The 24,096-nt window shown below is 44.3% G+C and overlaps 2 protein-coding genes and 1 long non-coding RNA gene across 11 annotated transcripts in view; 2 read left to right on the forward strand and 1 right to left on the reverse strand.

The window, feature by feature from the left end:
- AGBL2 (AGBL carboxypeptidase 2) overlaps window positions 1-2,964 on the forward strand; it is a 71,049-nt gene extending 68,085 nt beyond the window's left edge. For all 6 annotated transcript variants that reach the window (XM_053287475.1, XM_053287478.1, XM_053287473.1 and 3 more), the window contains one exon: window positions 520-2,964. In XM_053287475.1, the coding sequence (XP_053143450.1) occupies window positions 520-844 (325 nt within the window). In that variant the 3' untranslated portion in view covers window positions 845-2,964. The remainder of the gene's footprint in view (window positions 1-519) is intronic.
- On the reverse strand, window positions 2,656-7,135 carry LOC128341232 (uncharacterized). The gene is made up of 2 exons (XR_008314272.1): window positions 7,002-7,135; window positions 2,656-5,285 (listed from the first exon to the last, which is right to left on the reverse strand). It is a non-coding gene; the product is annotated as an uncharacterized LOC128341232 (long non-coding RNA).
- On the forward strand, window positions 6,311-22,501 carry MTCH2 (mitochondrial carrier 2). 4 transcript variants are annotated; one of them, XM_053287483.1, is made up of 13 exons: window positions 6,311-6,456; window positions 9,603-9,687; window positions 10,838-10,944; window positions 15,412-15,438; window positions 15,728-15,784; window positions 16,928-16,985; window positions 17,289-17,340; window positions 18,553-18,612; window positions 19,042-19,135; window positions 19,460-19,507; window positions 20,084-20,151; window positions 21,393-21,468; window positions 22,307-22,501. In XM_053287483.1, the coding sequence occupies exons 3-13, from the start codon at window positions 10,849-10,851 to the stop codon at window positions 22,391-22,393; spliced, it is 723 nt and encodes a 240-aa protein (XP_053143458.1). In that variant the 5' UTR covers window positions 6,311-6,456; window positions 9,603-9,687; window positions 10,838-10,848; the 3' UTR covers window positions 22,394-22,501. The 4 variants fall into 4 exon arrangements, with proteins under 4 accessions (XP_053143458.1, XP_053143459.1, XP_053143456.1 ...); XM_053287484.1 differs by lacking the exon at window positions 6,311-6,456 and adding an exon at window positions 7,124-7,257; XM_053287481.1 differs by lacking the exon at window positions 6,311-6,456 and adding an exon at window positions 7,149-7,279.
- Window positions 22,502-24,096: the final 1,595 nt, after the last annotated feature.

A 24,096-nucleotide genomic window follows, 5' to 3' on the forward strand; every position in this document is an offset into this window, starting at 1 on the left:
GGAGATGCCCCAACTGCCAATCTTGACGGTCTCAGCACTGCACGTGCAGGCGGAGGAGGGGCGTCAAGAGGAGCTAGACAATCAGCCTGAGAGATCCCTGCGCAGGCGCAGAACCCATTCCTTATGGCTACAACGGATCACATCCAGATCATAAGTTACAGGTAAGCAACCTGTTTTTTCAGAGAGTAAGTTCCATTACACCAGATAGGACTTACTTCTGAATAAACATTATTTGGCTCTAGATATATCACACCTCCTGCACATTACTATGTTCCAAAAACATGCTCTCTCTACTGCTGTGTTGAAGGAACACTGCAATTCTGCATGTGACTACAAATGGAAAACCAACCACTGACTGGTGCTATAAGAAGCGTGTCTGGGAGTGCCAGTAGACTATCTGAAGTGTTAATACCCTGTGGTTGTATGGAAGCCATCTCCTACCAGGCCAGAGATTAATAATAATCCTATCTCTCTTTATCATGTACTGGTTTTTATCTATGAAAACGTTTTCTTACTTAGGTCCATGTGGTGGAATCCTCCTGAGGTGCCTTCCGTACCCTTAATGCTACGCAGAAGTCTTTCTTTGAGATCTCAGATCCCTTTTGGCAACAAGCAGCTGTGGAATCTGAGCCAAAGCAGGTCACAAGTACTTCCCTATCAGCGAGAATTGAAATGGAAACCCCTAAAAATTGACCGCATGATTCTGAGGACAGACAATGAGCAGCACCGTATCAAAGTCAGGAGAGCACCAAATGAGATTGGCCGAAAACATTCTTCACTAGAGAACAGAGAGACTGGTCCAAAGGCAGCCTATGCACAAGGAACATCTGGTCCCTTGCCTTGATACATTGACTTTGAATAACCCACACTGGGTTGACAACTGGTCAGTAGGAAAGCTGGCACTCTCCGCTTGCAGGCTTATTACAAATGTTTGGCATAAAGTCTACTGCATTTCTTTGTTAACAGTATTGGCAAAGAGGATGATAGATTTAAATTCTCTTATCTCTACAGGTTTGTGTTTAGATTAACTGATTAAAAGGGGGCAAGAGGGTACCCCCTCTCATTAATATCAGGGCAGAGCTGCATATTACAGGGGAAACCATGGGTTCCCAATCCGGAGTTTCCCCCATAAGACAAATTGGGAGGAGGCATTTATAAGAGAGAACTGGTAAAAGAGAGAGGGTGTTTTACCTTTCACCTGTCCACAGATTATCTATGGCAGCTATCCCCTATAGCTATTTTTAATAGTTTTTCAGTAAGCTGACCCAGCTGAGGGGTTTTTCAGGAGAGAATCAATGGGCACAGGAGAAGTTAAATATCCTTATTTTCTTCCAATTATCCTCATGAAATGTCCCTACCACTCCTATCTCTGCAGATGGATCCTTGGGAACCTTCATTTGCTGAGGTAACGTGTAGTTCCACCCTGATTGTTTCCTTTAGAAAAGCTTCCTTAAACTGATGTGTATGTGAGATCTGTCATGTTGAAGGGTGGATACTTGATAACTCTGTGGGGTTATTCATATGACCGCACATGCGGGGTGGGGCGGGGGGAGGCAGGGTTCAACCTACCTTCCCCCAGACAACCGCTCCAAGCCTCTGGGGTCCGCAAGCTGCTGGGAGCAGCATGGATGACTCTCTGTGCTGCTCCCAGCAGCATGGGTAAACAGAGGCCGGGACTTGCTTCTGTGAATCCTGCAGTGCACTGGGGGATTCCCCCAGGGGATGGGCACCCTAGGCATCCATCTCTGTGTCCGTGTGACTATCCCAGAGCCAAAGTTAAGGGTGTGTTGCAGCCCTGGGTTTAGCGCTGCCAGGATTCGTGTGGATCTCAGCTGTTCTCAAGGGTAGCCAAGCCCAGGCTTGGCTGCTTGTGAGAATAGCCTGTGTGTATTGAATTGAATTTTTCATAGGTGATTGTATAGCAGTGGGCACTGTCAAAAGAATATAAGTTGGCTCATTCAACCTGCATAGGGAATAAATGCAACATTTATGCATAAGTTTTGTTGCATTTCCCTCTTTAGTGGTGCTATCATTTGAGTGTCCAGCTCTCATTTTATTCAGAACAGGCTCTTGGCTACCTGACAGCCTTTCTCTGCTCTGTCTCATCTAATACTGCCTTCTCTAACTCTTGGTGTTAATTACTTATTCTTCCTTGTGCCGGAGAGAAAAGTGAAGCTTGTGTGAACATTAAGAGGCATAATAAAATATATGGGGGATACAGCTTAAAAAAAAAATTCAGGTGGTCAAGAAAAGCATCAGTATTCTAAAATTCAGCCAAAACTAAAAGTATTGAGCCAGCCATATGTCAAATGATTTCATTAGACATAAACTAGTTGTACAAACAATAGCTTATTAATAATTTTAGTGGTGAATCCACTGAAGCCATGTGTTGGCTTCAAGAACTGTTTGTAAATCTTCATTATCTGTTGTAAGCAAGTTGGTGGATTCAGTAGAAACTAAGCAAGTTTGTGTATCATTTTATTTTGGCTACAAAGTTTTGAATACGTTCACTGAAATAAGGATCATTTACAGCAGTGTGTGAGTAGGGAATATCTGTGGGTTGCATCCAGCTTGGTTCTCACAAATAGTTCTGGGAGCACTTACATCTGTGAATAGACTTCCTCAAAAACGAAGTTAATCAAGTCTAAGTCCAGATGCTTGTCAAGAATGACTGATAGCCTTTATTAGTCTTGAAGGGTAAATATCACAAACAGACATCAACAATCAAATAAGCAAGAGGCCACAAAGCTCAAATTGATGGTAGTGAATAAAACATTCTGGTATGGAAATTCTGTGGGAGTTTTTATTGCCTTTAAATGGTCAGTGCTGAATTAAGGCTTATCACAGTTGCAACAGATATTTTAAGCAAAGCTTTATTAAGAATTCATGTATTTTTTATAACTGAATTGTTAAGCACAGCAATTGTAAATTTAATTTTGTTTAATAAAGTTCATGTTTCCCCAATCAGTTATATAACAGTTAACACATTCAGAATACTACCGTATAGGAATAGAATAAGCCCCAAGCTTAAATAAGTGTTATTTTGTTTAAAACTGATCAGGTTCAGTTTAAATTGATGGGAGTAAACTAATTTTCTAGATTCCAGCTCAGACTTAGCAATGCATGTGGCTGGGGAGTCAAGCTTTAGAGACTGTTGTAGCTATCTGTAAGAGAGGCAATCCCAAAAGCTTGTCATAGTCAAGCCTAAAAAATAAGAAAGGACTACATCACAACATAATTTTGAAGTGTGGAAAGAGAATATTTTAATATTGTACCCACAAATAAGAACAGCATACCAAATATGTGTCATCTTTTTAGCAGACTCATGATCCATTCATTGTATCTTGCCATTTTATGAAATTCTAACATATCCATTAATGGTTTGTATAATATATAGAGAAGTTCGTGTATATTGTCCATAGCTGATGAGAGCAAATGTTTTCTCTTTAAACATGTAAAGTTGCCCATTGTGGAAGTGGTTCCTCTTCCTTCTCTGGTGCACATTTTAGGGTAACTTACAGAGAGTGGGTTATTTTTGCAGGAGCTTCAGTTCGCCAGAGTCATTCTTGGGCATCCACATCTAAGCAGTTCTTGTGAGAGTTCTTCCCACTTTTTTCTGTCTGCACCGGAGCAGACCTTGCAACTTGTGTTCTCCCCCACCCCCTTTGCAAATTGCAGACCCTCCCTGAGTCACTGTCCCTAAGGTGCTTTCTATGTGCATGTGTAGAAAGCCAGGACATTGCTTTTTATTTTTTTGTTGCACAGTAGTGCTCTACAGGTATATTGAACTGCCTGAGATTCACACTTGCCCATGGAATTTGTTCTGCTGTACTGAAATTCCAAGACTGGAGTTCCCCAATATTTCAATAAATTGTTGCTTTTAAATACACTTCTTCCATACACCCACTATATCACAGAAAAGTCTGAAATCACCACTTCATTGGGGCGGGGGGAGGTGTTTGATGTTAAAGGAAAAGCTTAGGAATGCTGTTGCACTGGTGTTAAACAAGACCAGTGCAATACAAGAACACAGGGTTTTTTCTGAAAGCCAGCAAATGAAAGCAGCGATCATTTGATGTGTGTATCTGTTTATCTGGACATTGTTTCCTCTCATGGAACCTTTCATTTTAAAAGACATCTGCAACTGGGAATAAGCCCTATTGAACAGTGGGACTTACTTCTGAGTGAACATGCATTTATTCTCCTCTTGAGAACACAATTTCCTTCTTATTCTGGCACTTGACTTTCTGACATCTCTCTATGCTATCTGCCTGATCTCCCAATCTCTCTGAAGAGTAAAGAAATTGCAAATGGATCATGTGAATATAACATGTGTCTATAGTAATGTGTCAATAATAGTAAAATATGTTACCTGTGCTTAAAAGAAAGATGCTGGGAGGTAGTTTGAAAAGGTCTCACAGATTGGACAGCTATTAATGGACAAAAATTCTGGGAAGGATTTTGTGTCATCTAGCTAACCAGCAACATTGCCCATAGGAATTACTAGTCAGGATGGAATAAATCCCTGTCTGGAGACCCTCTAAAACATCCCTTTTATCCTCTCCTTTTAGACAGTACTTGGGTCTGCTTTTGGTCTGCTAGAGCACTAGTCTCTCTACCTCCACATATGTTTGTTTGAACTCAAAATACATGCTTTACAATCCAGTAAAGTTGTAATTTCTCATGTTGTAGGAAAAAGTCTTTAAGATGTGTTTCACTAGTGGATTGTACATCAGCTATCATGCAATCCCTTCTCCATGTATGTAGCAGACATGGGAGCTCCTTATTTACTGTCACGTTTTGGTTGCTGCTTTTATAGGAAATATTTCATTTATATTTTTAAGCCTCTCTCGCATGTACAAGTTGGAAACACAAACGCAGGTTTAAATGTGCTTGTGCCAGATTTTTTAATAGACTGATGGCCATGAGAATATAGATTTTTAATCACTTCAACTTTTCGGCATTATCCCTCTGGAAGTTTCATCTTTCACCCACTACTTTTCACATAGAGTTGTACGCATTTTAAGCTTTCTTGTATAGAAGCATGCATGGAAAACTTGGTCAGTTTGACCAACCCTCCCCTTTCCATTGCCAATTGACTGTGGGAAGCTTGTCAGTGTCCATGCAGGAAAACTTGAACTTCATCCATCTGCTCATTTTCTATTCTTCTGCTGCTACTGCTTCCAGGAGAGAGGAAAGATTAAGGGTGCAAGAAGGTTGGAGTAGGCCTTGGGACAAGAAATGAAGATGGGCTCTTGCCTCCTGGCCCCCCACTCATGTCTTTGCTGCAGAAGAATGACAAGGACATGAAAACAAAACATTCTTTTTGTACCTTTTCTTTTGCTCCTGTGTAAATATCATACACTCCCCATGCACCTCCATTTGCACACTTGAACATGTGCAATCCCCTTGTTCAGAAACAATTTAACACTTACTACAATTGCCTCAGGGGAAATGACTTGACTAACAAGCCATAGGTTGTCGGTTTGCATCCCTGCTGGTATGCTGGAGAGAAGAGCTGGTCTTGTGGTAGCAAGCATGACTTGTCTCCATAGCTAAGCAGGGTCTGCCCTGGTTGCATATGAATGGGAGACTTGAGGTGTGAGCACTGCAAGATCTTCCCCTCAGGGGATGAAGCTGCTCTGGGAAGAGCAGAAGGTTTCAAGTTCCCTCCCTGGCTTCTCCAAGATAGGGCTGAGAAAGATTCCTGCCTGCAACCTTGGAGAAGCCACTGTCAGTCTGTGAAGACAATACTGAGCTAGATAGACCAATGCTCTGACTCAGTATATGGCAGTTTCCTATGTTTCCCAGACTATTGGAAACACCTATATCAGGCAGCAGTGATACAGGGAGATGCTGAAAGGCATCATGTCATACTGTGCGGGAGATGGCAATGGTAAACCCCTCTTGTATTCTACTAAAGACAACCACAGGGCTCTGTGGTAGACATGGACTTGATGGCACACTTTACCTTACAATTGCCTCCTGTATTAATGCAACCTCAACAGTGCTTCTATTTTTCTTATTCATGGGTCCGCAAGTTCACTCACTCACTCACATGTACATCAAAGTTTTTCATGGGAAACTGAGCCCCAGATTATGCCTGAAATGAAACCCAGTTGCTAAGGAATGGGGGGGGGGCGGCGTTTAGAGAAGAGGAGTATTGTGGTTTTACTCGGTTACAAAGGCAGAATTCAAAAAGGGTTCCTATGCTCCTTTAATTGAAGATTGTTTCAGCTGCTTCGGTTTTGGGAGGGAAAGGGAGTTCTGTCAGGCAGCACCCTCTCCTCATGACTGGCTGGCAGATGCTCAGCAACATTTCCTTCACTGTTGAACCTGTCAGGCTGAGGAAGGAGTGGAACCGGAGCACTAGCCAGCCAGCCAGGAGGAGAGGAGAAAGGAGAGATGCTGCCTGATACGCCTCCTCCCTGAGAGCAGCGAAGACTGAACTTCTGGGTAAGCTTTCAAATATACCTGTGCTATGCCCTAAGAAACCTATTTGCTACAACACGCTTTAACAAAGCAAGAATTTTAAAGTAATCCTTCGGAATTTGCAGACTTTTCTGCTACTACTCGGTCGCTAAACATCGCGCGCGTGTATTAACGCTCCCTTGCGAAAGCTGGGCTGATGGCTTTCTTCTAATTCTACAGCGGCCATTCCGTGCCAGAGAAAAAGAAAAGGATTAGAATGACACACACAACCTGAATTCTAGTCTTTTTCTATTTCTATGTCCGCTCGCTGCTTCCGAGCCACGTGCCATATAGGACGCAAAGGGCTGTCAGAAACGGTGTTAAGCAGCACGGGAAAGGGAGGGCCAAAGCAAACCCAGAGTTGCAGGTCTAGCCTATAGAGATAGAAGAAATACTAGAGTTACACACACTTGCCATTCTTATTCAAATTCCCGGTCTAAGGGGTTATGGGTTCTTCGACACAGAGTCACCAAGGGAAAGAGTGTCCAGACTCTGCGTTAGGAGGGAAGAATCACACTTTCGATGCTTACCAGAGATCCAGGCCGCCTGTCACTGTAGTCTCTAATCTATCTCTATGGCTTCCTTTGCCCTAGAAGGGGCGGAAGCAGGGAGAAATATTTGGAACCGGAAAGGGAGACAATAAGAAGCGAAGGTCACGTGGAGGCAGCGGTGGCGGCGGCACCTTCCCCCCACCCCCGGCGGAGCCCAGCGCGGCTGCAGCATGGCGGACACGGCCTCCCAGGTGCTGCTGGGCTCCGGCCTCACTGTGCTCTCGCAGCCGCTCATGTACGTGAAGGTGCTAGTGCAGGTGAGACCCTCGGGCCTGGCTGCTTCCCCTCGCCGGCAGCGGGGGGACAGGGAATGCCAGGGACGACCCCAGGCTGCCTCCCTCTCCCCTGGCAAGTTGCCCCGTCTGGAAAAAGCCTTCCCATGCCGCCAACCCCCCCCCCCCCCGCCCGTCGTTCGCCATTCGCCTCCAGCCTTCGGGCCTGTGGTTGCCTTAGGTCTCCTTTTCCGGAGAGGGGGGCGCGCGCAGCCCTTGCCTCACCCACTTTTCCCGAGGCGAGGCTCTTACTGGGGTGGTGTTGCCACCGCCCTGGCAGAGAGAGAAAAGTCGCGCTTCCGGGTTTTCACCGTCTCCTTGCAGACGACAGACAAAGCCTGGCATGAAAAGGCCACAGAAGCAATCTATTGCACTACTAAGCTCAGAAATATAAAGGGTGGGTGGGAGATCCCCTGATAAACAGCACCCACCAGTTGTTTCAAGGCAGAATTTCATTTCTTAAGAGCCCCACCGTGGGGCAGACGGAGAGCGGGAGTTTCCCCAGTGTGCGATTTCAGTCCAGTTGTGCTGAATGACTGGGCAAGAGTCCTTGGGTCCTTTGCAGAGTTCCCCTCTGTTGTAAAATGAATGCTTCCTCTTGGGCTTTGCTGCTGTCAAGCACTCTGCCAGCTGTTTGTCACACTCACATGCCATCTTGCCACAGACACTTGTGGACCGGCACTCTGTCTCTGATCTCTTACACAAGAGCTTGTAGCGCTCCCACTTTACTCTCCTGTGGCATCTCAAGGAGACCCTGGCGTGGCGATAGCAACAATCATGTAAGAAACAACACTGATCCACGGCATCCAGGGGGCTTCCAGAACCACCAGTTCCACAGTAGCAGCCATACAGATTGAGTGCTAGCAATGGGATTTGCAGCCGCTGCCGGTAACACCATAGAGTCAAAACCATCTCCAAGACACTGCGCTTCTCTCGCTGGTTGCCTTTGCTGTGCCCACATTCCTGGGAGATCAAAACTGCCAACGCTAGCCACAGAGCAGTCTTCATTGTAGAAACCAAAGCTAGTTTTAGCTGGCTCAAAAGTTTTTCCAGACCACCTTGTTGTGTGTTACCTGTAGCCCCACTCTTGGATAATCTTGTGAGTCTTGCTGTTTCTGCATGGGTTCTATGGGCACTTCATACTCAAAACAGTCCTCTCTCCTCTTTTGTTGAAAGTGTCTGAGACACTACCAGCAATTCCAGACTCCAGAGCTGCTTTATTTAGTATCTTTTCCTGCATGTTGCTTTTGCCTGGTTGTGGTTTTTATGGTTGTACTGCCATTGGCTGAAAAACATAGCTGCTCAGAAACAACAACCTGTCTGTACAAGCATTTAACAGCCCATCTTTTTTAGGATGTTCATCTTCTTATCAGGAATGCAGGAATCGAAAGAACATTTGCATGTTTTGTGTGTTCATACGTAAATTCCTGTAATGCTATGCTGTAAATTTACGGACAAAAGTCAATTGTGAGGATACCAGTCCCACAACTGTTTGTTGCATTTATGTAGGCCAGCCTGAGGGCAACATTGAAGGTGGGTGGCCAGATACCTGTCTTGAAAATAAATAAATACCTTCTGTCTTTGCTTAGAAAGCATATTGCCTTCTCTGACAAATCATAGCAGTAAAAAATGGTTCCAGTGTGCTCTTAAGACTTTTTACTGAACTACAGGCTTCCTTGCTACTGAATGTGGATTTCAAACTATGGAAAAAACGTTTTGGGGCATCGCCTGCTCTGGTGAATTGAGCGATAGCTAAACACTTTCATGTTAGGAGATTCACATGTAGTTGCTTTATCATTTATTGTCATAATCACAACACACTCTTAACTCTGAGGCAGAACACATCTAAGAAAAGTATTTGCACTCAAATAACCTGGTTGGGAAAATACAGAATAATGGGGTGGGGAAACTTCAGGAGTGAAGAAAGGATTTGGCAGAAATATAAGAAGGAGATTTTTAAGCTTTGGAGTTTTAAATGGCTTATGTGACCCTGGAAGATAGTGTGCAGTGTCCAGAATGCCTGCTGCACTTTTTGCTGAACTGCAGATCTCCTTGATACTAAATGTGAATTGCAGACTATGGCCGTCTTCTAAATATGATGGTTTTGGAATCTGAAACTTACACTTAGTGCAGTAATGGAATCGTAGGCAAGAACAGAACATTAAATACTTTGTTTTTTCTAGTTTGGCTTACACCTGTTGGCCAATAGAGGAACTGTAGATTATTGCTGCTAGGCAGTGTTGGAATGTTTCCTTGGGGTGCTGTTCACTCTGTAAAGGTCACTGCAGACTATCTCTTTGTTTTGAAGGTGGGATATGAACCCCTCCCTCCAACACTGGGAAGAAATATTTTTGGGCGACAGGTCTATCAACTGCCTGGTCTCTTTGCTTATGGTGAGTATATAATGTGTGCTGGTCTTTGACTGTAATAAAGATGATTGAGTGATTGATTATATAATGTATCAGCTTTGTGTATGAACCAGAAAGAGCTAGAAAGTATTGGATTGCTGTAATTACTGAACTGTACTTGGCAACTCATGTCTTTGAAGTAGACCTCTTGTGTGATCCGGGTTTTGCTAGAGGTTCTGCAGTTGCTGAAGGGTGGCAGTACTGGTTAGGTAGCTAAAATGGCAGTGGTCCCATTTGGGAAGTCAAAATGAGAGGCTTCAGAGCTATATAGGTATAGTTACTGGCTTTTCAATTCCACTTAGCGAGGCAGAATTTTTAATGCAAGGGAGTGGGTAATGTTTGGACAACTGGGTCTTTTCCTGAGGCCTACTACCAAATCACAAACATGATTTAGCCTGTATGTGCATGTCTCAACAATGCCATCCTCAATCCTCCAATTTGTATGGTAACATTATTGGATTTATAAAATATTATAAAATATTTATATACTTTTTCCCCCAACAACATAGCACAAAGGATGAAGAAATGGTTCCCTGTCCCAAAGAGGATCACAATCTAAAAAGAAACACAAGGGAGACATCAGCAACAGTCGCTGGAACAATGCTGTACTGGGATGAATAGGAGCAGTTGCTCTCCCCATTTCTAAATATGAGAGCCACCACTTTAAAAGGACCCCTTTGCCCAGTTAGCAGAGGTTATTGATCTAGCATTGGCATACACTGGCAATAGTAACAGACCTCAAACTAACTATAAGGATTAACTGTGGCTCTGTAGTATTTGCTGCTGTAGAGGACAACAGAATCTGCTAAGGGCAAGCACAGGGTAGATTGATGCTATTTTAGCTGCAATCCAGTGTGCAATTAAGCATGCTAAAATCAGTTAGACATAAGCATGCTTTATTGTGTGCTCGACTATGCCTATAGTTGGTACTGAAGTTTCTAACTTGGCATTAGCCCTGGGCTTTCCCAGCATGGGATGGGCTGAATGTCAAATAGTTTCTCACACATGGAATCACCAGCATCTTATTTGTTACATACTTTGATTTCTAGAATCTCTTCTGGGTAGGTGTGTTGGATGAATTGGGAGAACAACCTGTGTTCGGGCAGATCCTGATGTCTCTGATTTTTGCTTTCAGCTAAACACATTATGAAGGTTGATGGAAGGGCTGGACTCTTCAAAGGTTTAACACCTAGGCTGTGCTCGGGAGCCATTGGCACGATTGTGCACAGTAAAGTTTTACAGGTATCCTCCTTTGCATAACAATTGTAGTATGCAAAACACTTCATCTTTAATTTGATTTGTCCACATAGCAACCTTTGTGAGGTAGGCTATTCATTTCTGAGTGCTGCAAATAAGATGCTGGCAGGCTTTTTTATGACAGTGAAAGTCAAAAGCATATATACTAGGTGGACGGGGGCGAGACTGGTTCATATGTTTTAGATCATTCAGTGATGACAGGGGTTTGTTGTGGTTTTTTTAAAAAAAATTATGAACCAAAAAAAGCTGGTGCTTTAAACAGATTGTGATCTGATTTGGAATACTTATTTGCCTTATATTTACTAACCAAGACTAAAAAAAAGTACCCTATGTTAGTTTTTCTATGCTGTATACGTATCTCAAAAATGTTCCTAATAATGATGAGTAGGGCTGTGCTTTTGAACAGCCAAAGTCAAATAATATGTGCCATCTCTTTGGATGTGTGTAGAGTCGGCTGCTCCTCCCAGGCAGCACACCAGTCTCCACACAGTACTCTGTGCTTCCAGTGTGGGGGGAGGGCTCATTTATGGGAAGCAGAGCCCCATACTGCCTCACTGACGGCTGGTAAGATGAGTTTGGGGAGGCATGCCCCTTTCAGGCGCTTTCCCTATAGAGTTCTATGAGGAAAGGACTACACTCCACCACATACACCTCCCAGTGCTCCCCATATGCCTTTCCAGCCATCAATGGGGGGCAATATGGGGCTCTGCTCCCTGTAAAAGGAGCCCTCCCTCATGTGAATCATGAAGTACTGTGCGGAGATGGGTGTGTCGGGAGAGGCCGCCTTTGTGTGGTTTCTAAAGGGTGAGGCACGTTATTCAACTTTAGACATTCCAAAGTCCATCCCTAGCCACAAATGTCTGAACTCAAATATTTTGAGTAGGGGAAAATTCAATAAAAGTACATTTAATGTAGTTTAAATGCTATATTTAAATGATTACTAGGTTTGTGTAGATTTTTTTTAGAGTACTCATAGAAGTTGAAAGACAATACAGAATAGTGTGTTTACAAATACTTCCAACATTCTTAGCTTAACAAAAGAAATGAGATTGTAGGGATGTGCAGAATGTTCAGTTGGCAGAACATTCTGACTTGAATTAGGTGTTCTGAGTGTTCTAAGCTTGAAACAGAATGCCCTTCAAATGAAGGATCTGTTCCAAGCTCAGAACAGAATGACCCTGTTCTGAGTCAGAACGTTCTGAGTGTATCGAGTGCCATTTTGTACTCCAAAATGGCGTACTTCTGACCTCTGCACTTATGCGGCCATTTGTGTAGTCAGCACCACCACGTAAATGGTTGCTGTGCATGTGCAGAGGCCAGAAGAGTGCCATTCTGGAGTCCAAAATGGCACTATGAATGTTCCGACTTTGAATGTTCAGGGTATTTGTGTTCTGTTCCGAGCTTGGGATGGAATGCAAATATTGTTCCATGCACGTCCCTAAGAGATTTCTCTGTGTGTTTGCTGGAAGTGAAACCAAAACTTTTAGTCTTGTTTTCACATGTAGTCTGAGATGGAATAAGAATATTAGCTTTGGTTTTACCTTACACAGTCTATCAAGTGAATTTATAACTTGACTTTTGTTTTGGATTATATGTGTATTTTGGGTTTATATTATCCCTACCATTTATAAATCAGCATTCTCACTCATTCTCTATCATCTCTATCTTTGTCTCTCTCAAACTTCCTAAGGATCATCACCAGGGGGGAAAGTACCATATTAAAACCTTGAAACTGCTCAATTTGCCTGATATTGTATTGTTATCCATTATGTTGCATTGTTTCGTACATTTAGAAAAAACTCTGCCCTGTCTCATTGGAAGCGTTAATACATTCAGAGTGAAATGAGTGGGATTTTCCTTCCCCCGCCTCCACATTATTGAATGCAGTGCTTTAAAAAAAAAAAATCTTCCTGTGTGGCTTGTTGAGACCTTTTCTTTGAAATGGGAATAGTGATTTAGGTCACTTTCCAAGACCTAAATGTGCTGTTCCATTCACATTTACTTGGAGTTAATCACATGCATGGGAATTTTGGCTGGCCTTAGTAGCCAGTTAAAACCTGTGGCCTCCCGGACCCTGCTTACTCTTCAGTGGAACGGGGTCAGACTTTTGTCTCTGGAATGCTCTGCTCTGGGGGTGCTTGGACCACCCCTAAAGTTCAGCATGGAAGGGAAAATCCCCTGCTGCTGTCTTCTAGCTCCGAGCTCACAAGGAATGCTGAAGCTCATCCACTTGGGGTGCCTCCAAAGTACAATGTAACATGGACTAACCCCAGCCTTCATCCTGAGCTTGGAGCTAGAGAGGGGAATTGGGGGTTCCTGTTGTTGCTCTGTGCTTTTAAGGCACCCCAAGAGACTCCAAAATGCAGCCTGAATTGGACAAGCCCCAGCCTTCCTCCTGAACTTGGGGTGGAGTATTGCCCTTGCAATCGTGCTGCCCTTCTGAGTCACTTGGGAGCACCTCCAGAGCACAATATGACTGCAGGAATGATCCCACCCTCTCTCTAAAGTCAGGACGATGGCTGGAGCTTGTTGTTCTTGTTAGAGAGAGAAGTTATGCTTGCTGTGGAGACAATGGGGACCCCATTTGCACACCCTTGGAAACGAGCCTTTGGTTTGGAATAGCATGAATGACCCTTGTGCTCGTGTACTCCTCTTCCCCTCACGTGTTCCAGTTCAGTGAGTTCCTTTCTCTTGAGCACCAGTCCCAGTTGGCCGTAGCATCCAAACTACACCCTGTGCTCCCTCTCTAAACCAGGAGGTCAAACCATCGTTTTCAAACTTTGACGCCCGAGACTTGTCCTTGTAGCCTTGCACTGTGGTTCACCATTGTGTGTGAACTGAGCCGATGGCACTTCTAAGTAAACATGCTGCATCTCCACTTGCCCTTTCTTCATCCTGAGAGCAAATGGGAAAGAACTTGGCAGTTTCACGGTTTTGACAGTATAATCCAGGACCGCGCAACTTGGGCCCTCGTGCAGATGTTGGACTACAACTCCTCTCATCCCTGACTATTGGCTACTGTGTCTGAGGATGAGGGGGGTTGTAGTCCAACTGCATCTGGAGGGCCAAGGTGTTATGCAGCCCTGGTATCATCAGATCTGTTGGTATGAAAGCCAGAGTGGCACAGTTCTGAACTAAACTTAGCTCAGGAATTTTTGTGGGCTGCCTGGTTTGCTGCTGTGGCTACTTTTCGAGGCCAGCCTATAAGCATCCGTTTGTATGCTTATAGCATACAGATAAATTTCTGTAAGGCCATTTATCTGCATTTAGTTGCACTGAAGAGCTAAATGGGCAGGGCTACTAACCCTTTCATTGTATTGGATTTGGAATTCATCCTGCGGATGGCAAAAATGCAAACTGCTTTCAGGAGCAAAGCTCCAACAAATCCATTATAACTTAAAGGCATGATGTTAGATAAAATGCATCTTGGGGCAAGTGTTGAGCGCATAGTGGGTAATAATTGCAGGATAATATGCAAGTATTTCAAGTAATACAAAGTGCTCTCCAGAAACATGTAATTGCTTGTTGGCAAAAGTTGTTCTTTAAGCAAGAAGTAACATAAGCTTTCCCATTTGATGTAATCCTGTTGACAAACTGAAGACATTTTTGAGAGAGACTGTTGAAATGTATGTTGAAGTGACATTTACTTAAGACACTTCTGTAACTGCTTACAAAACAGCTTTAATTCGCCTCCTTTCCTACTACGTTAGTATCTTCAAATAAAGTGATATTTCTTAACGGAGAGGTCTATACAGGAAGCCATCTGTAGACATAGCTATGAGTTCTGCAAGAAAGAGAAAAAGGCAGAATTCTGATTACTTTTGCATCAGTTTTGCTACTCTCTTCTTAATAGAAATGTACTGTGGCTGTCTGGGGCAGGGGTTGGGGTAAGCTAATGGTTCTTAAAGCATGTGCTTGGACTGGAAAGTGGTTCAGCAGCAAGTTTTTTTAATTTTAATGAATTGAGATCTTTTTCCAAAGGCATGTAAACAGTCTGAAGAAAAACAAAATTTTAAAGTAAGAAACAAGGTGCTTATGGAGCAGATAATGCAAGTGAGCCAAGAAGAAGTGGCATACATTAGAAACCAGGATAACACATGATAGAATTTCTTCCCAATCCCCATATATAGCACAACAGGCTCACAGTATAAGGGCTCACAATAGTTTACAGCAATTATTTTCACTCTTGTTCATTTATAGAGCCCCTTGAATGTATATGGCACTGTACAGAGTTACGTAGGGAAAATAGACAGGGCCCTGCCCCCAAGGACCTAATAAGCCAAGGCAGAAAATAGGGAAAACAGCAGCAGGGTGAATGAGGTATATGTAGGAAGGGAAGAATGCAGGTAAATGCTATTGCATATGCTTAAAATGAATGAGGATTGTGGAGATAAGCCATTGGCTCATACTCTTTCTTTCTTTTCCCTCCCTCCCCCCGCCCCCCCAATCTAGCAGTGCCAGGAACGTGACCAAGCTGAGGTATGTTAGTGCTGAGTTCTTTGCATGAGTTGCTTTTTCCTTGCTCTGTGAAGTAATTGTTCCTCCTTTACTGGAGACTTGGGACTTGTGGGTATTGGGAGATGTCTGTGATCTCAGTTAAATGGTGAATGAAGTAGTGCACTGTGTGCAAGGTGTGAGGCTATGCAGAATATCCTCTACCCAGAGTCATGAGAACAAATTATGATGGAAAAAATTAGGTGCCTTGCGTGGAGATGCTGCCTCTATCTGGCTTCTGAAGCTGCCTTTTTTGTTTCTCCCTTTCCTTCAGGAACCAGGGAGCACGCGTAAGGAGTCTGGGTCTTCCCTGGAGCAAGTTATTAAGGAGGTAAGATTTGGGCTCATTTCCCTTGGAATAAGCTGAATGTGGTGCCAGAGACAAGAGCGACAGCCTGTTAAGTGTTGATAGGAATTACATCCTGATGAGGCTGGAATGAGCTTTCAGCAGAGTTGGGCATCCATCACTGTAGATATTATAGTGTATAATATTGTGTGACCACGTCTCCAGCATTCTGCTCTGCTGTACTGAGATGGGTGGGAGCAGATGGAGGACCCTCCTGCTTCAAGGACATGGTGTGCCCCCTGCTCACAGAGGGTGGATAATGCTCCCCCCCCCAATCAAGTGAATGTCACCACGGGATAAGGATGCAACCTATTGCTTACCCAGGGTGTAAGGCTGCAGGCAGGTTCGGCCCTGCTGAACAGTATTCCAGGTTGCGGCCTGTGTACCTGGTCCTAGATTACTGAAAGGAGGCCATTGAGAATTTTTGCTTGGGGGAACTATGCCAAATGGTGATCTTTACCCTTCTCCTTTCCAGGACTCCTGGGCTGGTTTTGTTTATGAAGTGTCCTTTGCAGTCTGTGGAGGTTACTTATGAGTGCTGAAACCTAAAGCCTGGTTTTGTTGATTCTCTAGAACTATTGCACCAACAGTCCTCTCCGGAGATGGTGCTTTTGTAGGATAATACATAATATTATAATATAATGCAGGATGTTTGCGTGTTTTTTAAAGAGGATGACATATACCCCGTCCTAATAGTCCTAGAACTGCAGATATCAGGCAGCTAGAAGGATTCTTTTTGGTGTGATATGAGGTACACCTCTGACGATGAGATATACCTTGGAGGACTTGCCTAATGTGATAAAAGTTCAAGGTTCTGTCTCTTAATAAGTTACACGTTGCTGTAATATGCTGCTTAGCTGAAACTAGCCTTGGTCTGTAGAAGAATTACAAGTCCATTTTAACTCCAAATGAACTGTAAGGGGACAGCTCCTTCACAGGAATACTTCAAATTATACAAGCACTATATCTAAATATATAAATTAAATTATCTAAGCAGAACTCATTGAATCCTTCAGTGCAGCCTGGTCAGATGGGGGAATGTGCTATCCCTCTACATCTTGTGCTTTGCTGGGCCAGTTACTGTGTGCCTTTCTGCTGATGTTTCTGGGTCTGTTTTTTTTGTCCCAGACTTCTCAAGAGATGATTGCACGTTCTGCTGCTACACTGGTAACCCATCCTTTTCATGGTATGTATGGACTGGTTGCTATAACCTTCATAAACCTTCCTCCTAGCATTGCCCTCAGGAGAAGGACCATTGCTGCCATCCCTGTTGCCAATTATTTGGGCAATAAGAAAGAGGAAGATTATTGTCCTAGCGCTTCCTTGGCCCATTCTTTTCTGTTCAGGACCACTATTTCATGAATTTGAGATACTCCCTTTGGAAGTGAGATTGATTGTATGATCACTTCCGGGTTGTCCTGAATAGAGAGAGGAGAGTAGGGAAGGTCTCCCTCGCTGACACTCCTCTTCCTTTTGGCTTGACTTCCAGTGATCACCTTGAGGTGTATGGTGCAGTTCATTGGCAGAGAGACCAAGTACAGGTATGTGCAGGTATTTGTGAGCTGGCTTCATTTAGGTTTTTACTCACAAGGCTGGGCAAACTAAAAGTGGCTGGGGAGCAATTAGCGTGTGCCCACAGAAGTTTCCTTTTGTCATTACTGGAGATGGGGAAGACAGAGTCACTTGTTTAGCAACTTCCTTTCTCTGTACCTCTAGGGCAGGGGTGTCACCTGACTCAGTCAGGTGGTGGGCCAGATCTGATTTGATGCACCTTCAGAGGGCCACACATAGCCTTGCGCTGCCTTCCGTCGCCTCGCACCTGCCTCACACCACCTCCTTTCTTCCTCCTATTCCCTCTTTCTTTCATTTTCTTCCTTTCTTCCTCCCTCACCCTGCCATTTAAATTAGCTGAATACACTGCATTTACACCAGAATATGCTCGGGGAAACTTTAAACAATTTTTTAATTTTTTGAAGAAATTCTGAATATCAGTGACCAAGCATCATATTTTAACTGTTCATGTTCTCAACAGTTTTTAACACTCAGTAGTCAGATCAATAATTCCAAAGCAACATCATGCCCCAAGAAAAGCAGAGCTCCTCTTCCCCCCTCCCTTATCTTCCACTCACCCTCTTTCTTCCTCCTCCTCTTTCTCTCAGTCTCTTCCTCCCACCCCCATCCAGAGAGAGAGAGTGCCCCATGCTGTCTTCTGTTTTGGTTTTGTCTTCATCTTCCTCCTTTTCCTCCCCTCTTTATCTCCAATCTCCTTGTTCTGGGCTAGTGCTTCATGCACTGAAAAGCCCAAGTGGGGAGGAGGGGAAGAGAGTGGCAGTGGCAAGGAAGAGGGAACCAACTTGCAGCTTCCACCACCATGCACAGGGTGGTGGGGGGAGAGAGAGAAATACTGGCACCAGTGGAGGCGGAAGGAGGAAGCTCGGAGAGAAGTAAATGTGCTGCCACTTCTTCCACAGTGGAGGAAGAAAAGCAGCAGCAGCGAGACTCATCCTGGCCTCACTTGGCTGGTCAGTTGATTTCCATGGGCCTGATCTGGCCTACATGCTGACAGTTTGATGCCCCTGCTCTAGAATAATTTGATGAATGAATGAATTTTATTATTACAGTCAGTGACCAGCAATAAACAAAATAAAATGGAAAATAAAATTAGAGTAAAATAAAATCAAAAACAGGACTGGGTGATAGAGTATCAAAACTTATACATACAAGAGTAATTTGATATGTTTCTTAATTTCCAGTGGGGTACTTAGCTCCTTTGTCACCATTTATCGGGAAGAAGGCATCCTTGGATTTTTTGCGTAAGTACTTGCTGTGGTAGTGGTGGTGGGGGAGATGCCATGGATGATTGTATCACAGAGGTCTCTGGTGGACAGCATTGGGTGAGGGAGATGGCTTTGATGTTCTGCTTGTCGACTTCCTTGAAGCCTCTGGCTGGCCAGTGTGGGCAAGGGGTGCTGGAATAAGATGGGCCTTTGGTCTGATCCATTGGGACACTTCTTACGTAACCCCCCCGCCCTGCCCCACTCCACTCCTGAAGTGGATAGTGAAGATGAGAAGCTGCTCAGGGAATATTTAGCATCATGCTTTGCACTAGGTTGATCAGTCTCTTGTGATGCGGGGACATCCAGACTGTATCTCTCGTAGAGTGAATTGAGGACTCCGTGTAGGCTGTGAGGTTTTTTCAGACAATATACTGCCAGTTTACTTACTGGGCTGTTCTATTTCAGGGGCCTTATTCCTCGCCTGCTGGGGGACATCCTGTCCTTGTGGCTCTGTAATATGCTGGCCTACCTCATCAATACCTATGCACTGGAGAATGGGGTATGTGTACTACTTGCAATGCAGGGTGTGGCTGGTGGGCTGCTGAGCTCAGGCAGGCGGTTGTGAACAGCACATCCTCCTTGTCTGGGGGTGTCCCATTCTGGTGCTGCTGCATCCTCCTCAGAGTATTCGACACCCCCAATTTGTGAATTGAGTTCTATGTTGCTACCTAAATCAGGTTTTGCACTTCTGTGTAGGGATATGTCAGCACTCACCGGTGACTCCTGGCTCTATTGCTCCCGCACAGAGATTAGGATGTGACCAGGAACAACTGCCAGGAATGGAGGCAGAGGGTTCTGTTCATTGGTCTCCATTTCTTTCTAGGTCTCCACCATGACGGAGATGAAGAGTTATTCTCAGGCTGTCACAGGAGTATGTATATGATCTGTTTCTCTGTCTTTGGGGGCAGGGTGAGGGGACAGTGTTGAGAGAAGGCCTGTGTTTTCAGTGACAATAGGCAATAGACAGTGGGTGAATTTGGGATGATGCTTGTCCCCGTGGAAGTAAGGGAAGTTGTTGATGGTGATCTGTACAACATGCCTTGTGCTCTAGACTTCAGGACTCCATCCAAGGTCTGTATATGTGTGGGTACCTATTTACCCACAAGCTTCACTCTGTGTTAGCATTTAGGCAGAGTTGATCTACTTTGCTGAGCATTTAAACAGGTGCTGTCACAAAGCTCAAACTATTGTTAGGTTTGAGATCAACAGCTACCAATAGTTTTTTCCCCCTCCAGTATTGCCAGCAGTATAAACTTTATTCCAGATCAGAATTACCACTGGAATAATGATGTTTAGTGCCTCAAGAAGTGTAGCCCATGTTCCCTGCAAAAGTGGGATTGCTATTCAGTTTTTCTGTCGTTCTTAGAAGGCTCGATTTGGTGGGATGTCAAAGAGCAAAGCTGGAGTGCTCTTTCCATTGGTATATTTTCCTGTATTTTAATTGCAGTTCTTTGCCACGATGCTGACTTACCCTTTTGTGTTGGTCTCAAATCTGATGGCTGTCAATAGTTGTGGGTGAGTGCAGAGTGCTTCCTCTGACTTGGCTTTTTAAACATACATACTACCCAAAGTTCAGTCTTGGTTTTTTAGGTCTTTCTAATTCATAAGTCAATGAGAGTTCTAGCAATGTGCTATATCGGGCCTGCTCAATTTAGCCCCCACCCCCAGCTGTTTTTGGACTGCCACTCCCATAATCCCCAGGTACAGTGGCCAATAACCAGGGATTATGGGAGTTGTAGGTCAACATGTGCAGGAGGGCCGAAGTAAGCAGCCCAGTGCTACAGCTTGCAACTGTTCTCTCCAAATTTTCAGCAGCTGTTCTTAGGAATTTTTTTACTATAACACACAAAGCTGGAAAATCAAGCCTCTGGCATTCTCTTGAGGCAGTAGTTGGAAAGCTTCCAAGAATAACTCTAAGGCTTCAATTTAAAAGTACAGTGGTTGAAGAGCCATCCTTTTCTATGCCCTACCTATATCCAAAATAGCTGCGGCTAGTAAAAGAACACTGTGCCTCAAGGGGTTTAAATCTGCATGTGCATGTTTCTAATTGTGCACAGAGCAGATGAATCTTGTGGGCAACTGCAAAACCAGTGCAACTTTGTAGATTCATATGGATACAGTAGTCTCTTCAATAGACTTGCATTGATTGTGAAAGGTTTCGAAAAGAGTGGTGTTCTCTTTGTATGTGTTTTTCCTCCTGCATTTTTATCTTATTAGATAAATAGACAGAGTTTGTTTAATGACACAGATGTAAAAAACTGAATCTAGTCCAAGCTTTTGGGGACAGTCTCCAATCCAGAGATAAGCACAGAGGTTGTTCTCATGAGTGCTTGCCCAGGTTGAGGATCCCTGCAATCCTCAGCCCGGTAGCCCAGCTTTTGTACCCAGGCTGAAAGTGAGGTAGGAAGGCATGCGCATGCCCTCCTATCTCACTGCCTGGCTGTGTGGAAGCTCGGGCTGGCATTAGGTGGAAGGAGTGCCCGGCGACTCAGAACTCCCCCAATGCACCACGCTCCTCACACAGTGTATTGTGGGATACCAGAGGATTTCCTCCTCCGGATCCCAGCTCTGCCAATCATCACTACACCCGTCACCTGGGTGTGTGATCAGCAGAGCAAGGAAGAGCCTCTGGTCGTCTACAATGAGGCAGGTGGGAGCCTGTCTACCCCAGTCAGGTCATGAGAACAACCTCAAGCTTTATCAAATGTGGTATTTATTGATAAATCATCTCAACATGATCTTTTGCTGTTTTCCAGCCTTGCTGGTGGCCTCCCTCCATATGCGCCAGCTTATGCTTCCTGGTTAAACTGCTGGAGCCAGCTGCACAGGGAGGTATGACTGAAATTGCCTGTCCTTCCCCCTTGGTCCTCAGTGTGAATGAGGAATAATTGGTGATGCAGAGTCCCTCTCTCCTACTCATTTTAAATGAACTCTCTAATAGGTTCAGAGTCTTGGGCCTACCAGCATCCCAAGCAGGATGCCAAACAAAAAACATGTCTGTATGTGAGTTGGAGAGCCTTCCCCCATTTTTGGATGCATTCTGGCTGTCATACCAAACCCATCTGTTCCACTAAAGACTGATCTGTATAGAGGCCCAGGTGGGGTGAATCTTGCCCTGTCACGATTTCAGTGTAGAGTTGTGGAATGAGTACAATCCAGCTGGTTTAGAAATGGTTTCTTAAAACTCCCTTAAGGCTGATTTAGATGTGCAGAAACAGATGTAGTAAGTGACTGTACCAATCCAAAGTTTGCATGGAGTGTTGCTTATAGGAAAGTGCTTAGCCTAGGCTTCCTGATATGCTGGCTTTACATATGGAAAGTGACCTTCGTATAGAAAGTCCTCTTATACAAGCAACTTGCCATGAGAATTCTGAGCTGCTACAGCCCACTCAGGAAGACTGTAGCATGTTGCTTTCTCTACGTTTTAAGTAATCCATAAGTATCGGAGTAGGAAGGGTGTCTGGGTTACTTCCATAGACTGGGCAGGTGGTGGTTTAATGGGAGTGAGGGACTTCACTCTTACTAGGCTTGTTCCACAATGATATGGATCTCCCTTCAGAATGAATTTTGTGAACTAAATTGCTGCTGAGCTCTTCTGGGTTCAGCCTCTCGTTCAAGCACCCTGACATACTTCCTTTCCTCCCTCTCCGCTCCCCCCACCTTAATGCAGGGCAACATGAGCCGAGGAAGCAGTCTGTTTTTCCGGAAGGTGCCTACAGGGAAGCGGTATGTGTGGGAGCAGAAGAGATTTCACTGAGTCCTGGCCTCTTCCAGCTGCCCCAGATGCACAGAATGATGGCAGTGTGTTGATTTCTATAGTGTCTCTTTTTTTAAAAAAAATAATCATTTAAACTTGGGAAATGGAGCTGGCTGTGAGCATGACTTAATGACAGTGGTGTGAAGGGAGAGGCTATTTCTCTCATAAGTGTGGAGGGTGTGGGCAGTTCAAGATGAGAGAGCTGCCCCTCTTGAGGAAAAAAGTGGTGGCTTAATCTCTTGTGGCTATGGGGTGCAGGGAGTCATTTACCTTCCCCAGAGGAGGATGAGGTCTGTGCTGTTGGGAGTGCCATGTTCTTCCCCAATTCCTGTCCTGGATTATACAGCTCTGGACTTACTGTGGGCTGATGAAAAGCAGTGATTTTTCTCCCCAGGAAACAAAGGCTGTCTGTGGGGTCGAGTTCCATTTGGCTGTGTGCATTTTAGCTGCTAGATTCGTAAGAAGCAGACTGATAATCTTTCCTTGGACAAGGCATATTTTAGCAGTTATCCCAACAAACACATAGAAGCAAATCAAACTCAGGCTTGGAAAGTCTACAAGTAACATGCTCATCCTGCTTGGTTATGTAGGGAGTTAAACATTACCCAAGCTGTTCTGGGCAAATTGAGCATATGTTGTGTCACTAAGGAAAGCTGAAGAATGCCTCTTTGCCTCCCTGGAAACACGCTCCGGAGCTGGCTTACATGTCATGGCCACCACTCGGAGAGGTTGCTCAAAATAGCTCCGCATGGCCACTGCATGGAGAGCTGTTCATATGCAGCTGCTGATTGTGTGCATTAGGCAATCTGCAAACATTCAGAATGGACATTTTATGATAGAAAGGTCACCCACCCCACCCCATTGTTTCTGCATAGTGGCAGCTGCCATGTAAAGTGATATAACTTTAGTTTGAGCCCTTTTAATGTCAAGTGGAGGTGCTGGAACACCTCAGGAACAAGCCTTTATGTAGAAGTTCAGAGGGAACTGAATAACCGTAAGCAGTTGACTTCTGAAACTGGCTTTTCTACTGGTGGATTGAAAGGTGTCAAATATGGTCCCTTGGATACAAGTGGCTCTAGAAGAGACTGGGTTCTCTTTACAGCTGTGCCTGGCAAAACTGGTACTCAAGTGCATGGTGATGAAATCACTGGCAGTGCAGGATGGGACAATTCAGTATACTATGAGGGAAATTCTATTAGCGTTCTTCATGTTATACAGTTGCACTCAGTGTAACCAGAGGACACCATTTATTTGGACTTTGGGTATGGTCCTGCTAGTAGGCTGGTGCAAAAGAGCTTAAGAATAATTATTCTGACCTTGATCATTTGCCCGTGTCACCTGATCTGCTTTCTAACTCTTATACCTTCTAGCATGGGCTCCTTTCCCTTTGATTTCAAAACAAAAGCACACATGGTACTCAAAAAACATCTTCAAAAAGGAGTTCTAGGCTTATGGGAGAGAGAGGCTGATTTGTGCTATGTTCCTTGCCTGCCCTGAGGTATAGCCTGAGGAAGAAGTCTGTGCACCCACCTTGTTTACAAACTATGGAAAAGTTGTTATATTTCCAACCACATTTCTTACTTAGTCCTTACCCTGTGTCCTGTCTATTTGCTATATTTGTGGTTTGGAGAAAAGAAGCCCTTTTGTGGGATATGCATGTGGTAAACTAGAAGTGAAGACACCCCTCCCCCTGGTGTGCTGTA

Source organism: Hemicordylus capensis, chromosome 1 (assembly GCF_027244095.1).
Source record: "Hemicordylus capensis ecotype Gifberg chromosome 1, rHemCap1.1.pri, whole genome shotgun sequence".
Lineage (NCBI taxonomy): Eukaryota > Metazoa > Chordata > Lepidosauria > Squamata > Cordylidae > Hemicordylus > Hemicordylus capensis.